This window comes from Orycteropus afer, unplaced genomic scaffold, assembly GCF_000298275.1.
Source record: "Orycteropus afer afer isolate SDZICR_OR568_19922 unplaced genomic scaffold, OryAfe1.0 scaffold00044, whole genome shotgun sequence".
In the NCBI taxonomy this organism is placed as follows: Eukaryota; Metazoa; Chordata; class Mammalia; order Tubulidentata; family Orycteropodidae; genus Orycteropus; species Orycteropus afer.
The window spans coordinates 4,855,909-4,869,755 of NW_006921631.1; the positions used below are offsets into that span (position 1 = coordinate 4,855,909).

Below are 13,847 nucleotides of genomic sequence, written 5' to 3' on the forward strand. Positions count from 1 at the left end.
TGGCCAGGTAGCTGTCTGCCAATTTCTTGGCACAGGTACAAGTACATATCTCCAGTGCAATGTTCTTTTGTTAAAACATCTCAATAGATATCCCATCAATTCCTGGAGCCTTGTTTTTCAACAATTCCTTCAGCGCAGCTCTGACTTCTTCTTTCAATACCATTGGTTCTTGATCATATGCCACCTTCTGAAATGGATGGAGGTATCTATAAAATGCATTTATTAAATATATGTATAGCTAAAGATTTTTTTCATTGCTAATAAGAATATGAAAATAAATTGTTATATTTCCATATAAATTATAGATTAACTCCCAAGAGATTATTTGTTACTGGCATTTAAACTTCTAGCCAAACATCACTCATGAACTCCAGAATGTCTTTTTAGTTATCTCCATCTGACTATACTATCAGTCCTTAAAATTCTGACCACATATCTCTGCTCAAACAACTTCTCTCTTATAACTCCTTGATATGGCTAACTACTTCAACACCTGGCTGCCCACATACCAGACCCTGCTCTACCAAACTACTCTTGAGATCTGTGGGCCCATTCAGGCAGCACAAAAACATACCAGCCCAGATGCCATCTTCCATCCAAATTCCAAGTGCAGTTACCTTGGAGTCATTGCAGACTTGTTGCTATGCACACATATGTCATTCTCAACTGAATCTTACTAAGTAAACAGGCAGTGCCCAGGTTATGAACTTCCAACTTAGGGATGTTGTGTAAAGTTGTTCCCACTTTGAAACAATTGAACCAAACCCTACTCACAACAAATCTTTCATCACAATTATCTTGATTTTCTGCACATGCAGCCTTTAAATAATTGAAAAAGCTTTGAGCCTTTTCCTGAACTTATGGAAGGCTAAATAAGAACCATATGCCCATGTTCCAATTTACCTACAGATTTGACTTTAAGACACACTTAACAAGTGGATCTTGTTCATGACCTGGGAACTGCCTGTATCTTCCAATAGTTGTTGTTTTTAGGTGTCACTGAGTCTGTTCCAACTCTCTTTAAACTTTGTCCTTGCTGCTGTTATATCACTTGTGGTTGTGATTATTTATTATCCGTCCAGAGGGGATTCATTGACTGATTTTGGAAAATAGATCATCAAACCTTTTGCCCTAGTCCCTTTTAGTCTGGATGCTCTGCTGAAAACTGTTCAGCTTCAAAGCAACAAACAAGCTTCCACTGACAGATGGATGGTGACTACACTTGAGGTGCACTAGCCAGGAAATGAACCCAAGTCTACCACATGGAATTTGAGAATTCTACCACTGAACTACATCCACAACCCTCCTCTTTATCACTAATTTCCTTGTATTCCCTTGTTGTTGTTGTTGATGTTGTTATGGGCCATCGAGTAGTCTCTGACTCATAGCGACCCTTCCTTGGGTTTCCAAGGCAGTATCAATGCAGAAGTAGATTGCCCAATCTTCCTTCCAAGGAGTGGCTGGTGGATTTGAATCACTAGCCTTCTGGTTAGCAGTCATGCCTTAGGCACTATGCCACCAGAGCTCCATGTATTCCCTTACTTGATTATATTTCTATATCACCCACTACATGCAGGTTTACTTGAGAGTCCAAAACTCCCTTAGTCATCTCTAGATCCCCAGCACTAACAGAATGTCTGGCTGGTAGAAGTCACTTAGCAAATAGCTTTTGAAAACAATGACTTATGTTAAAAAGACCAAAATTACGGGTTTATTGCTCATCTTGATAGCACATATACTAAAATTGGAAAGATACAGAGATTAATATGCCCCCTACACAAGGATGACGCCCAAATTCGTGAAGCATTCCATATTTCTGAAGATGAATTTGCTCTGTAAACTTTCTTTGAAATCACAATAATTTTTTTTTTTTTTTTAATTTATGGCTTGTGTGTATTAAATGAAGGATAACCATCCAAAAATATAAAGCCAAATGATTGTGCCTGTGACTTTCTCTGATGTTTTCAACCAAATAGACAAATTGACTGATGGTTGAAGTTTCATTTCATTTAGCATATTGACAAAGAATTTCTCTAACTCCCAAAATGAATTATTCACTTTTATGGTTTAGAAATATGAACTACAGTCTTTGGTGTAAAAGAATTAAGTAAGTAACAAATAAGAAAGTAGATACTTAGTGGAAAATGGCCATTATCTTCTTAGATGCAGGCAGTAATGGACAATAGAAGTTGAGGTGTGTTAGTCATAATGAATTTGTTTCATCTTTGAATTCTCTTCCTTTTACATACCACCGCTAATCTGTCAGCAAATACCATTGGCTCTCTATCCCCAAAACAGAATCTAAACATTTCTCACTACCCTTACAGGTACTCGACTCAAAGCCACCATCACCTCTCTCTTGTTATTAGTGTAATACACTACTAAGTGGTCTTCCTGTTCCCACTCTTGCCCACTTTTAATCAATTGACCACAGATGCCAAGGTGATGCATTCAAAATGTAAATTATATCATGTCACTTCTTGTCCCAAAACTCTTTGAAGCCTCTCCATTTTTATCTGAGTTAAATCTAAAGTCTTTACAAAAACCCACTGTCCCACTGGGTTTCCAAGACCGTAATCTTTACAGAAGGAGACTGCCTCATCTTTCTCCTGAAACCTATGCTCTCTTCTCCCATTCACTCTCTGACATTATCTCCTGCTACTGTCTCCTCCTTTCACTGTTATCCCCTGTTGTCTCTCAGACATGTCAATCATGCTCCTGCCTCTGAGCCTTTGCACTTGCTGTTACCTCTGCCTGGTTCTCTCTTCCCTCAGACATAAGCATGGTTCTTTCAATTCTTTGTTCAAATATTGTCTTCTTGTTGTAGCTTTCCTCAATCACCTAATTTAAACCTTCAGATACACAAGGTCCCCGGTATCATTTGTTCTCTCTTTGCTGTTCTATTTTCATTCATAATATTTAGCACTTTCTAATAGGATAATAATACTTATTGACTTTTAATTGTCCTTTTCTTTCCAGGAATTGTTTGTCATTTTCACTGCTATTTCCTCAGAACCTAAGAGAGTACCTGAGACAAAGTAGGTTCTCAATTAGTCTCTCCCTAGTGCCTAAGGCATTTGACTGCTAACCAGAAGGCTGGTGGTTCAAACCCACCAGATACTCCCCAAAAGGAAGATTGGGCAATCTACTTCCATAGAGACACTGCCTGAGAAACCCAACGAGGGGTCGCTGTGACTCAGGTCTGACTCCACAGCAGTGAGTTTGGTTTGGTTGTTTATAAAATAAAAGTAAAACAGCCCTGGAGGCAGTGGTTAAGGTGGTTAAGGCTGCTAACCTAGAAGTCAATGGTTTGAAGCCAGGAGACACTCCATGGGAAAAAGATGAGGCAGTCTACTTCCATAAAGATTTATAGCCTTGGAAACCCTATAGGGCAGTTTTACTCTCTCTTGGGGATAAAGCATGGTCTAAAATCACAATGGGTGTACGTCAGGGTTGTATCCATTCACCATGCTTATTCAATCTGTATGCTGAGCAAATAAGCCAAGAAGCTGGACTATATTAACAAGAATCAGGACTGGAGGAAGACTCATTAACAGCCTGCGATATGCAGATGAGACAACTTTGCTTGCTGAAAGTGAAAGTGACTTGAAGCACTCACTGATGAAGATTAAAGATTACAGTCTTCAGTATGGTTTATACCTCAACATAAAGAAACAAAAATGCTCACAACTGGACTGACAAGCAGCATCATAATAAAAGGAGAAAAGTTTGAAGTTGTCAATGATTTCATAGTACTTGGATCCACAAATGACATCTATTGAAGCAGCAGGCAAGAAATCGTATTGCACTGGGCAAATCTCCTGCGAAAGATCTCCTTCAAGTGTTGAAGAGCAAAGATATCACTTTAAAGACTAAGGTGCGCCTAACCCAAGCTGCGTTATTTTCAATCCCCTCATATACATGTGAAAGCCAAAAAAAGGAAGACCAAAAAAGAGGTGATTCCTTTGAGTTGTGGTGTTGGTGAAGAATCCTGAAAATACCATGGACTGCCAGAACTAACAAACCTGTTCTGGAAGAAGTGCACCTGGAATGCTCCTTGGAAGCAAGGATGTCCAGACTTTATCTGACTTAGTTTGGTCATGTTGTCAGAACGGGCTTTTCCCTGAAGAAGGATATCATGCTTAGTAAAGTGCAAGGTCAGTGAAAAAAGGGGAAGACCCCCAACAAGATGGAGTGACACAGTGGCTGCAATGATGGGCTCAAGCATAACAAAGAAGGTGAGGATAGCACAGGAATGGACAGTAATTTGTTCTCTTGGACAGAGGGTCGCTGTGAATCAGAGAAGACTCGATGGTACCTGATAACATCAGCAACATGACTCCATGCTAGGATCTGAGGACCTGGTATGAAAAATAAACACAAACATCTTCCAGTCTAACACAGGAAACAGATGGGTAAATGGGCAATTCAAACAGAAATCGTAAGTTTTAGGTTAGGGATAATAAAGTGTCATAGGAATGCAAAGAAGGGGTTATCAACCACTAAAAAATATTTAATATTTTGAGATCTCTTCTGCTTAGCTTTTTTTTCTCATTGAACTGAAATCCAGTGAATCACAGAAGTATAGCTAATAGACCCAGGTCTATCTAAATGAATTCAAAATGTCCAGTCAATTGTTTAAAAGTTGTGCAAATTATTTTATTAAAAAACCTTGGTATCACATCATGCTTCCTTAGAAAATGTGATAATAAGACATGCATATCCATTTTTATTAACTCAGGATAACACTTAGGGTCACTGAGATATTTGGGAAACACAAATATACAGCTCAACCAAAAAACCATTACCACCAATCTTCTGTAACTTTGCTATTTTTCACTTTTCACAAAGCAAGTATTTTATTCTTAATCCATGCTTGATTTTTTAAGGCCAGCTTTGAAAGTAGTTGTGGGTGAATAGCTTTGAGAAAGGACAGGTTACCCCTTCTTTTACTGGGAGGCAGCTTTTTAATGGTTTCCACTCTGCTATATTCTCTGATAATTCCACTAATTATCAGACTAGAAGTGAGCTAATTATGGCAGGCTGTCCTTGGTGACCCTCTGAAAGTACTTGATACTGCCGAGTGCCCACTCAGAACCACACAATTGCTAATGGTTTCTCTTCCCTTGATGCTATCAAGGTAAGATCAGTCCAGATTAGAGTCAGAAAGAACTGGACACATACGTAATCAGCTACTTGGATAGTAGGACCATAAACACAAACAAATCACCAATTAACTGAGAACACAAGAGAACTTATATTCATGCTATACGGGGTGTTGAGTGACCAGATGAACATTTCATTAAAACTTTATTACAAATTATAATCACATTCAAGAAATGTTCCATGTCACAGTGCTTATGGCATTAAAAGACTGTGAGCAAAGAATCTGGATTTACATGGTAATTAGAGTAGTGACAATTAGAGAAATAACACTAAGACAGAGAGATTATTGCTGACTTCAAAGAGTATTGATTTTTACTTGAACACAGCATCTTTCCACCAAAAGTCTAACTTTTCCTATCCTTACAAATGAAAGGAAAGAGAAGCCCTGTCTTTTTTTTTTTTTTTTTTTTTTCCTTTCATAGGAAATCAAAATGAAACCCAGGGATGTAAGACAACACGCTTAAGATCAAACTTGAATGAAGCCACTACTTGAGTAGTGGACCCTCATCATAGGGACCCAATGACAGTTGGATTATTTTTTCCTGTATTCCATAAATAGAACTCCATTATGAAGACAAGTATAAACAGATTTTGAATTGTTACCATTGTGTCAGTTGTCACATGTGATTCATTTATAGAAGACCATTAGAACCTGGAACCCAAGAGTGATGACTAAAGCTCTCATCTGTGATGAACAGTGGCTCAAATCTCTCCCATCATAGATATTATCAAAGGGAGGTACAGTTAAGATAGAAAAAGCACATGAATGATATAGTACTCCTTTCTTAATATGTAATGAGTAGACTATTGGACTGTCCTTAATAATAAATATTTAGTAATCAAACATCTAAATGAATGCAAAAAACACAAAAAACAAAATATAAAAATAAAATTTGATTCATGCAGCATTTATATGGTGAAAATAAACTAATTAGTCTATGGACTGGTAAAAGGAAAGGACTGGCAGGAAGGACAAGATGCCAGAAGGTCACTACCCAGTCAGGGTCACATCAGTGTTGGTGGATTGTTGGGTTCCCGTAGGCTTGGTCTGGACCATGTCTCTTCTGGTTGAGGACTTCTTGTTCACACTTTTAACTGCTGCTCTCACCCAGTTGGCTTCTGGGTCAGCACAGATTTTTAGGCCACGTTTGGTAATAAAACTGAAAAGTAAAGGAAAGAAAGAGTCAGCTACACATTCAAAACCTTGGGGCCAGGAGTTGAGTTCAGAATAGACATGAAGTGATCTTGTGCAGAAATTACTGGAAGAAATCATCTTTCAAAACCAGAAAACCATAAATCAACCTTTCTTCTGTCATCTACTTTTAAAAAAACAGAGAAATATCTCCAGGCGATGGCCAGCTCCTTTGTTCACACTATTTCTTAGGTTCCTTTTCTCATCTGGTTTCCAAATCTTATAACTAAACTGGACATCTGAGGTCATCCAGTCCAATTATGGAGGGCCTGAGTGGTTGGGTAAGCACTCAGCCACTAACCAGGAAGTTGGAAATTCGAGTCCCCTCAACCAGCACCTCAGAAGAAAGGCCTGGCAATTGACTTCAGAAAAATTAGTATTGAAAACCCAGTTCTACTTTGCAGGCATGGGGTCACCATGAATGGGAATCAATGAACAGGCACTGGTTAGTCCAATTATTATGTAACCCCTGCCTTTACAAATCTAAGATGTTTTGGGGACAAAAGGTGATTTCTTTTAATTTTTAGAGCAAAACTTGCAATTATTGAGAAGGTCTGGTACTTCTGAAAAATGAGATCCCAGAAAGAGAATGGTACCATGCAGTCTAGTCTTTGATACATTTCCTTGACATATGGCAACTGATAAGCATGGCACTCTACCTTACCCCAACCTTAGGCAGCCCACACCAGTATGGTTATGGCTAGGTAGTCAAAGCCTGACCTGGACAGACCAGCCTTCTCTAAACCTAGTCCTGAGAACTGAGCACATGTATTCACTTGGTTTCTAGTCAGATTCTATTGCTAAATTAAATCTCAAAGGAAGACAATATTCTTTAGTGAGTGGTCGTATTTTTGTGATATTATTAAAGTCACTGTTTGACTACATAGTAAATACTGAAAAATAAAGGTGATGTTGGTTAAATTGACGTTTTCCTTCATGATGATTTATTTTTCCTGAGGACAGCATAACTTTTATATGCTGTGCTCCACCAAGCCCAGCTTTTGGAGGAACAAACTCACATCACTGCTTTCATGGAGCCCTCCTTAATGGTGTAGGACTTGATTCTATGGACTGGCAGTGGCCGGGTATGGAGACTCACACAGATGGTCTTGTCTGGGACTTCACTCCCCACACCTGGTGGAGAAAACCAAACAAATACAACTGGAATTATCAACAACAATTAACCAATTTCATGAGAACAAAGGGAAACTATTAAAATACTTAAGAATGTTGTAAGAATACAAAGCTTCTGTAGGGAATAGATGACCATAGCTACGTTTTCATTCTCTTACACATCATAGACTCTTTGTAAACATTTGACTGACTGAAAAAGTAGACCAATAGTTTTGTTTCAGTAAGTTTCTTTGTAAAGAAAAGTAAATTCTTATTTATCTCCATGCATATTTTCGTACAGAAATCCTATGGCTACCAGATGCTCCAATACCATTCATTCATTCATTTCTACAACAGCTACTTATTGTCTCATGTGTCCAAAGCATTAATTAAAATAAAGATTTCCCCTGCTCTCATGGAGCACTTGTAGGGAAGTCAGGAAACAAACAAGTAGTTATAAGGATTACCGTGAAATAAGTAACACAGAATGAAGTGATAAACGCTGAATAATTTGGGGAAGGCAATATTAAATGAGGGGAGAACAGCTTGTTTTTGACTGAAAAAATAATGGAGTCTTTATTTCAATAAAATGGGAATTACATAAGTGGGTCAGACAGTATTCATCATGAATAGAAATGGCCCAAATGAATTAAATCTTTAAGTTTAGAGGCAATTTTACATTGCAGAAGGGAAAAATAACCCAAGAGAGTTAATAATATTAGAGGTTAGGTAAAATCTCATCAAAGGTTCTGAGTGCTGACTTTCTCCTTAGCTGAAGAGACTGATATTTGCTTCCTAGAGATACATTCAGCTAAATGCATCTTAAGGAACAATAGACAATGATGGAATTGATCAATAGTGTCACTGAAATCAAAAGGCATTTTTTAAACAAAGAGTTAAACAGAACGTGTTCACTAACATTGCTCCTTCCCCAGCCCCCTTCTTGTCATCATTGTCAACTGCCAACAATCTGACCATCCTTTATCCTCTACCTTTGCTGAACTGCCTCGCAATCTACTGAAATAGGAAAATCTGCTTGTTAAAATTTCAGTCAGTGTCTTTCACTTCTTAAGCAACAACATTTCTCTTAGTGAACTATCTAACCTGCACTCCCAAGCCCCAGAGAATCCTCCTGTGCCCTAAACCATGAAGCTTTTCCTTATTCTCAGCAATGTTTGTGCATCTGTGTTATCAGTTTAAAACATCACCATCACTCACTTGACAGAGGCAAGATAGCCGTTGTGATGGTTTTGTCCCACTTCTGTGCCTAAGAAGCTAAGCCTTAGTGGAGATAGTAGAAGGTCATTTCAAGTGGGGAGCCTGGGGTATGAACCACATGTCTGCAACCCTCCACTCCCAGATCCTGGCCTGGGGTCTCCCCAAGCTATTGTCTCAGGCAAATACTGCCATGTAGCAACATTCAGCCTAATTTAGTAACCTGACATTGTTTAGTTCCATCAATTTTTGTTGTTCTTGTTCACAATTTCAAAGAGTTCAAGACATTACCACTTCTATTGTGTATCCCTTGGGGAGCCAGGATCAGGTTAAGATATCCTGGTCTAAGTAATAAATCTACAAATTAGGAGGTTGCAAGGACATTTAAGTGAAACATTACTTAGTCCCAAGGATACCCTCTCTTGATACTAGAGCCACAAGGAGAAATAAACTCCACCTAGTAGGAGCTTTGGTGGTATAGTGCCTAAGACACTTGACTGCTAACCAGAAGGCTGACAGTTCAAACCCACCAGCCACTCCTCAGAAGGAAGGTTGGGCAATCTACTTCCGTAGTTATGTTGTTGCTGTTGTTATGTGCCATCCATAGCGATACTCCCTCAGAAACACAAAGAGAGGTCACTATGAGTTGGGGCCTACTCGAAGGCACATAAAACAACAAGTAGGAAAAAATCGCCCTAAAGGGAATATGTGTGAAAACCCACGTGAGGCCCTGTATGCCTGAGTTATCACCTGGTTATGTTTTGCAGGTTTATTTGATATGGCCGTGTACAAGGTATGGATCTATTTGTTAGCACATATTTTCTTATGGTCTCTTGTACAGAATTAGGAAATTTATCCTAAATAGTAACAACATTCCTCATGGTAATAATAGATTCCTTCTATTACTTCGAGATAATTTTGATTTCCTGGATATGAAGATATGCGCTTCCAGTCATTTGTGTGTATGTGTGTGTGTGCTAATAGAAAGACTGGTTTGCTTTAGAACATAGACACTCTTGCCCATCCCTACAGTGTGACTGAAGTCTCAAAGGTTTGGAGACATTATCAAGATCAATAGTAAACAGGCAAAAGATACAAAGGCATACAATGATCCTCACTGCAATTTCACAGCTAACAATCAAGAAATTAAAACTTGCAAGAAATATAAGTGATGACATAACTTATTCCATTGTAATCCCAGATAAGTGTCTATTATCATATTCACTTTATAGAGAAGAAAGCCTAGCCCCAGAGAGGGTAAGAAATTTACCCCAAATCATCTGACTAAGAACAGGAGTCCAGGTAAAGAATTCTCTGTGTCTTTGGAGTCTATAAATCTCCTGCAGTCAAAATCATCACTCCCATTTTCCACTGGGGAGTCTGAGGCTTGCCTTAGGGAAATCAGTTTATCCTAGTCAAATCGAGTCAAAAACAAGTCATGTGCCCACCAACCTCCCATCCTGGTTTCTTAGCTCATAAAAACAAATGTGCAACCTACCTTCCACATTGTACACAGAGAGCCAGCATATCGTGAGGAAGGCCAGGATGAGAAGCCTCATGGCTGGGGTCCACTGAGCTGTGCAGGTAGAGAGTGAGGGAACTAGCGCCTCACAAGCTCCTTTTATCTTCCAATGGTCAGCGCACTTCCTGTGGCGAGAAGGGGCTTTCAAGGTAGGTGTGGAACTATGGAAAGTCTTTGCAATACTGATGCTTTTTTCTTCTTCAGGAAAAAAAGAAAAAAAAAGTTCCTTTGTCCCCACTCATGCTAACCCCACACCTTTTCCTCTTCTTCTGTGGTTAATGTGTCAATGAAACCAAATGTGTGCATAAAAGCAAAGGTGGTTGTCTCATCTCTTGTCACGGTCTAAATTCAGATCATCCACGGCAAACACCCGATGAGCGTTTCAGTGTTAAAGCCCAGCATGGGAGGCCATAGCACTGGTACCAAATGGAGACAGTGAAGAAAACGGAAGTCGGGTGGTCAGTGTGGTCCATCTCTCCCACCCACATCATTTAACATCTGCTGTGACATGAGGCTTCCACAGTGTGGACCATGGAGTACCTAGGGGGGCAAAGAGAGGCTCTTGCCACACAGAGCTTCTCTTCTTTTGCCTTTTCTCCCATTTTCTGCTCCACTCCCATTCAAGTTGCCCCCTCCGCACAGGCTACTTCCCCAGGGACCCAAGAACATATAAATAACAGTTTACTTTATTGAAATGCTACATATATATATATATATATATATATAAAGAATTCCAAACTCACTGCCATCAAGTTGATTCCAACTCATAGTGACTCCCATTGGCTTTCCCAGGAAGTATATCTTTATGGAAGTATGTTGGCCCATCTTCCTTCCATAGAGCAGCTGGTGGGTTTGAACCACCAACTTTCTGGTTAGCAGTCAAATGCTTTAGGAACTCTGCCACCAAAACTCCATATATATGTATGTATGTACGTATGTTGTGTGTGTATATTATATATATAAACCCAAACTCACTGCCATCAATTGGGATCCAACTCATAGCAATCCCTCCTTGGGTTTCTGAGGCAGTGTTCTATGGAAGTAAATTGCCCAATCTTCCTTCCAATATATATGTATATGTAAATATATGTATACACATACACACACACACACATATATATATTTAAAGCCTTGGAAAAGTTGTCTTGACATTGACATTTTATTTGGAAGAGGGAAAATGATCATAATCTTACCATTCTGACAATTTTCATTTTTTCCAATGAGTGTCTCTTGGTATACATGTGTTGCATAGTTGTAATCATTATAAGTTCTAGTTTCACATCCATTTCATTATATTCCCATTCTCTTCATACTCTTCATTTTCTACTTTAAGTAATATACATATATGCATTAAACCATTCTCTCATAACTTATTGTTATATAAAAAACCAAACCAAACTCACTGCTGTTGCATTGATTCCCAACTTATAGCGACCCCTCCTTGGGTTTCCGAGGCAGTATCACTACGGAAGTAGATTGCCCCATCTTCCTTCTGAGGAGTGGCTGGTGGGTTTGAACCTCCAGCCTTCTGGTTAGCAGTCAAATGCCTTAGGTGCTATGCTACCAGAGCTCCCATACATCTATATGAATATGTAAATATATAAGTGTATGAGCATATATGTGCATGTGCAAAAAATAAAAATTGATACCATCAAGATCTAGTAGTCTCTAACACTGGTACTGCTTATTATGTATGTGTGACTACAGAGTGGAATGGTAGGATTGATTTTTGAAGGAAACATTCATTTTCAGAATGTACAAAGATTGAAAGTAAAGGAAAGTCAACTTTTTTTTTTTCTTACTTTTTACTTCCTAGTCTGGATATATTCATACATTTGAAAATATAACTTTTTACCTTTTCATGTGTTTATTAGCCATTGGGATTCCCTCTTCTCAGAAGGCCTTTTTGTATCATTTTCCCATTTTTCCTTTGAGTCACTCATCTTATTGATATGCAAGTATTCTGTATTTTTCAGACTAATTTTTCATCAGTTGCAGGTGTAGCAAATACTGTCTCAGTTTGTAGTTTGTCTTTTCACTACCTTTAGATGTCTTTTATGAGCAAAATTTCTTGATTTTGATATATTCAAATTTGTCAATTTTTTATTTTATGGTTAGTATTCTTGGGGGCCTTAATAAGTTCTTCCTCTCCCCAAATTCAGAAAGAGATTTATCTCTATTTTTTTACTAAGTTTTAAGGTCTTGCATTTGACATTTAAATTTTTAATCTCTCTGTTGTTAATTTCTGTACATAGTGTCAGATGAAGAACTAAATGCATTTTTTTCCTCTTGAGATAACCACATTTTCTAATTCAGTTTATTGAATACGTTCCCTTTTCCCCCCACACTACCTCTGGCATACAGATAGGCCTCCAACTTACAATGGGTTCCACTCCGATGACTCCATCACCAATCAGCTGTCATGTAAGTCAAATACCTTATTTACTTTTTTGTTCTCATTATTATTGCCTTTTATTATAAAAATTTTTATAAATCCAATTCTATTTGTCTCTGAAGGTTTATTACATATAAAATTACAGATATATTTTTAATATACACATACATAGAAAAAAAAACACAAATCATAAAAATTTACTCTGTTGATGAAGAAGAGTTGGAAAATGTTGGCATTTTGTCAAGTGTAATAACTCCACTTGTGGAAGGTTCTGGATCATCTGAATTATCCCTGGGAAAGGGGTTGGCATTTCTAGTCAGAAAATTAAAGAGAGTTGTCTGTATTGTCCTATTTTTTTTTCTTCATATATTTAGCAGTAACATCTCACTGATTCTCAAATCTGCCTATTGACTCTAGCAAAGTGATCAGCATTTGGGTCCATGTTTTCAAGTAACTAAAGTCCCTGATTTAGTTTAGAGAAAACTTTAGCTAATCTTTTCACCGTAAAAATTTTTGATAACTTCTTTCCTTCCTTTTCTTCATTATTTCTTTCTTCTTCAGGAATTCTTTTCTCTTCAAAATCCATTAAGTCCTGCTCTGTCAATTCATCAGCAATATCAAGTTCTAAACTCAGCATTCTTGCCATGTGGATGACTCTTCTATTGAGCTCTTCCAACACATTATCCTAATCAAATGTTGGAGCATGTTCACATAACTCAATAATTGTTTCCATACCCCTTGAATGAATACTACTAATGATAAGATGTACAAAAAAAAAGTGTGGTCATAAGTGCAGTTCATTGTAACTTGAATATGTCGTAAGTCAGACTATCTGTATATCAAACTTCCATGTATGGGTGCATCTACTTAAGATTTTCTGTTCTATTCCATTGGTTGACCTATCCATTGTTGACTAGCACCTTTCTAATTTGATTGCTATAATCTTATTACTTAACCTTAATTTCTAGTAATGCAATTCCTCCTCCTATTATTTTTCTTCAGAAATATCTGGCTTAACTTCACTAGTGATCTTAAAAATGCAAATCAAACCACAATGTGACTCTACCTTATTTCCACTAGAATGGCCATAATTAAGAAGTCTGATAATAATACTGTGATGGCAAGGATTTGGAGCAACATATATTATTGTTAGCTGCCATTAGTGGATTCTGACTCTTGGCAACCCCATGTATGCCAAGTACACTTGCTCTATAGGGTGTTCAAGGTTGTGATCTTTCAAAACA

General features: G+C 38.0%; 1 protein-coding gene and 1 non-coding gene across 2 annotated transcripts; one reads left to right on the forward strand and one right to left on the reverse strand.

The window, feature by feature from the left end:
• Positions 1 to 1,714: 1,714 nt before the first annotated feature.
• Positions 1,715 to 1,818, forward strand: LOC122149742. The gene has a single exon (XR_006163305.1). It is a non-coding gene; the product is annotated as a U6 spliceosomal RNA (small nuclear RNA).
• A 4,339-nt stretch (positions 1,819 to 6,157) lies between these two features.
• On the reverse strand, positions 6,158 to 10,245 carry LOC103194338 (lymphotactin-like). The gene is made up of 3 exons (XM_007937719.1): positions 10,185 to 10,245; positions 7,378 to 7,492; positions 6,158 to 6,326 (listed from the first exon to the last, which is right to left on the reverse strand). Exons 1-3 carry the CDS (start codon positions 10,243 to 10,245, stop codon positions 6,158 to 6,160), a joined length of 345 nt encoding a protein of 114 aa, XP_007935910.1.
• Positions 10,246 to 13,847: the final 3,602 nt, after the last annotated feature.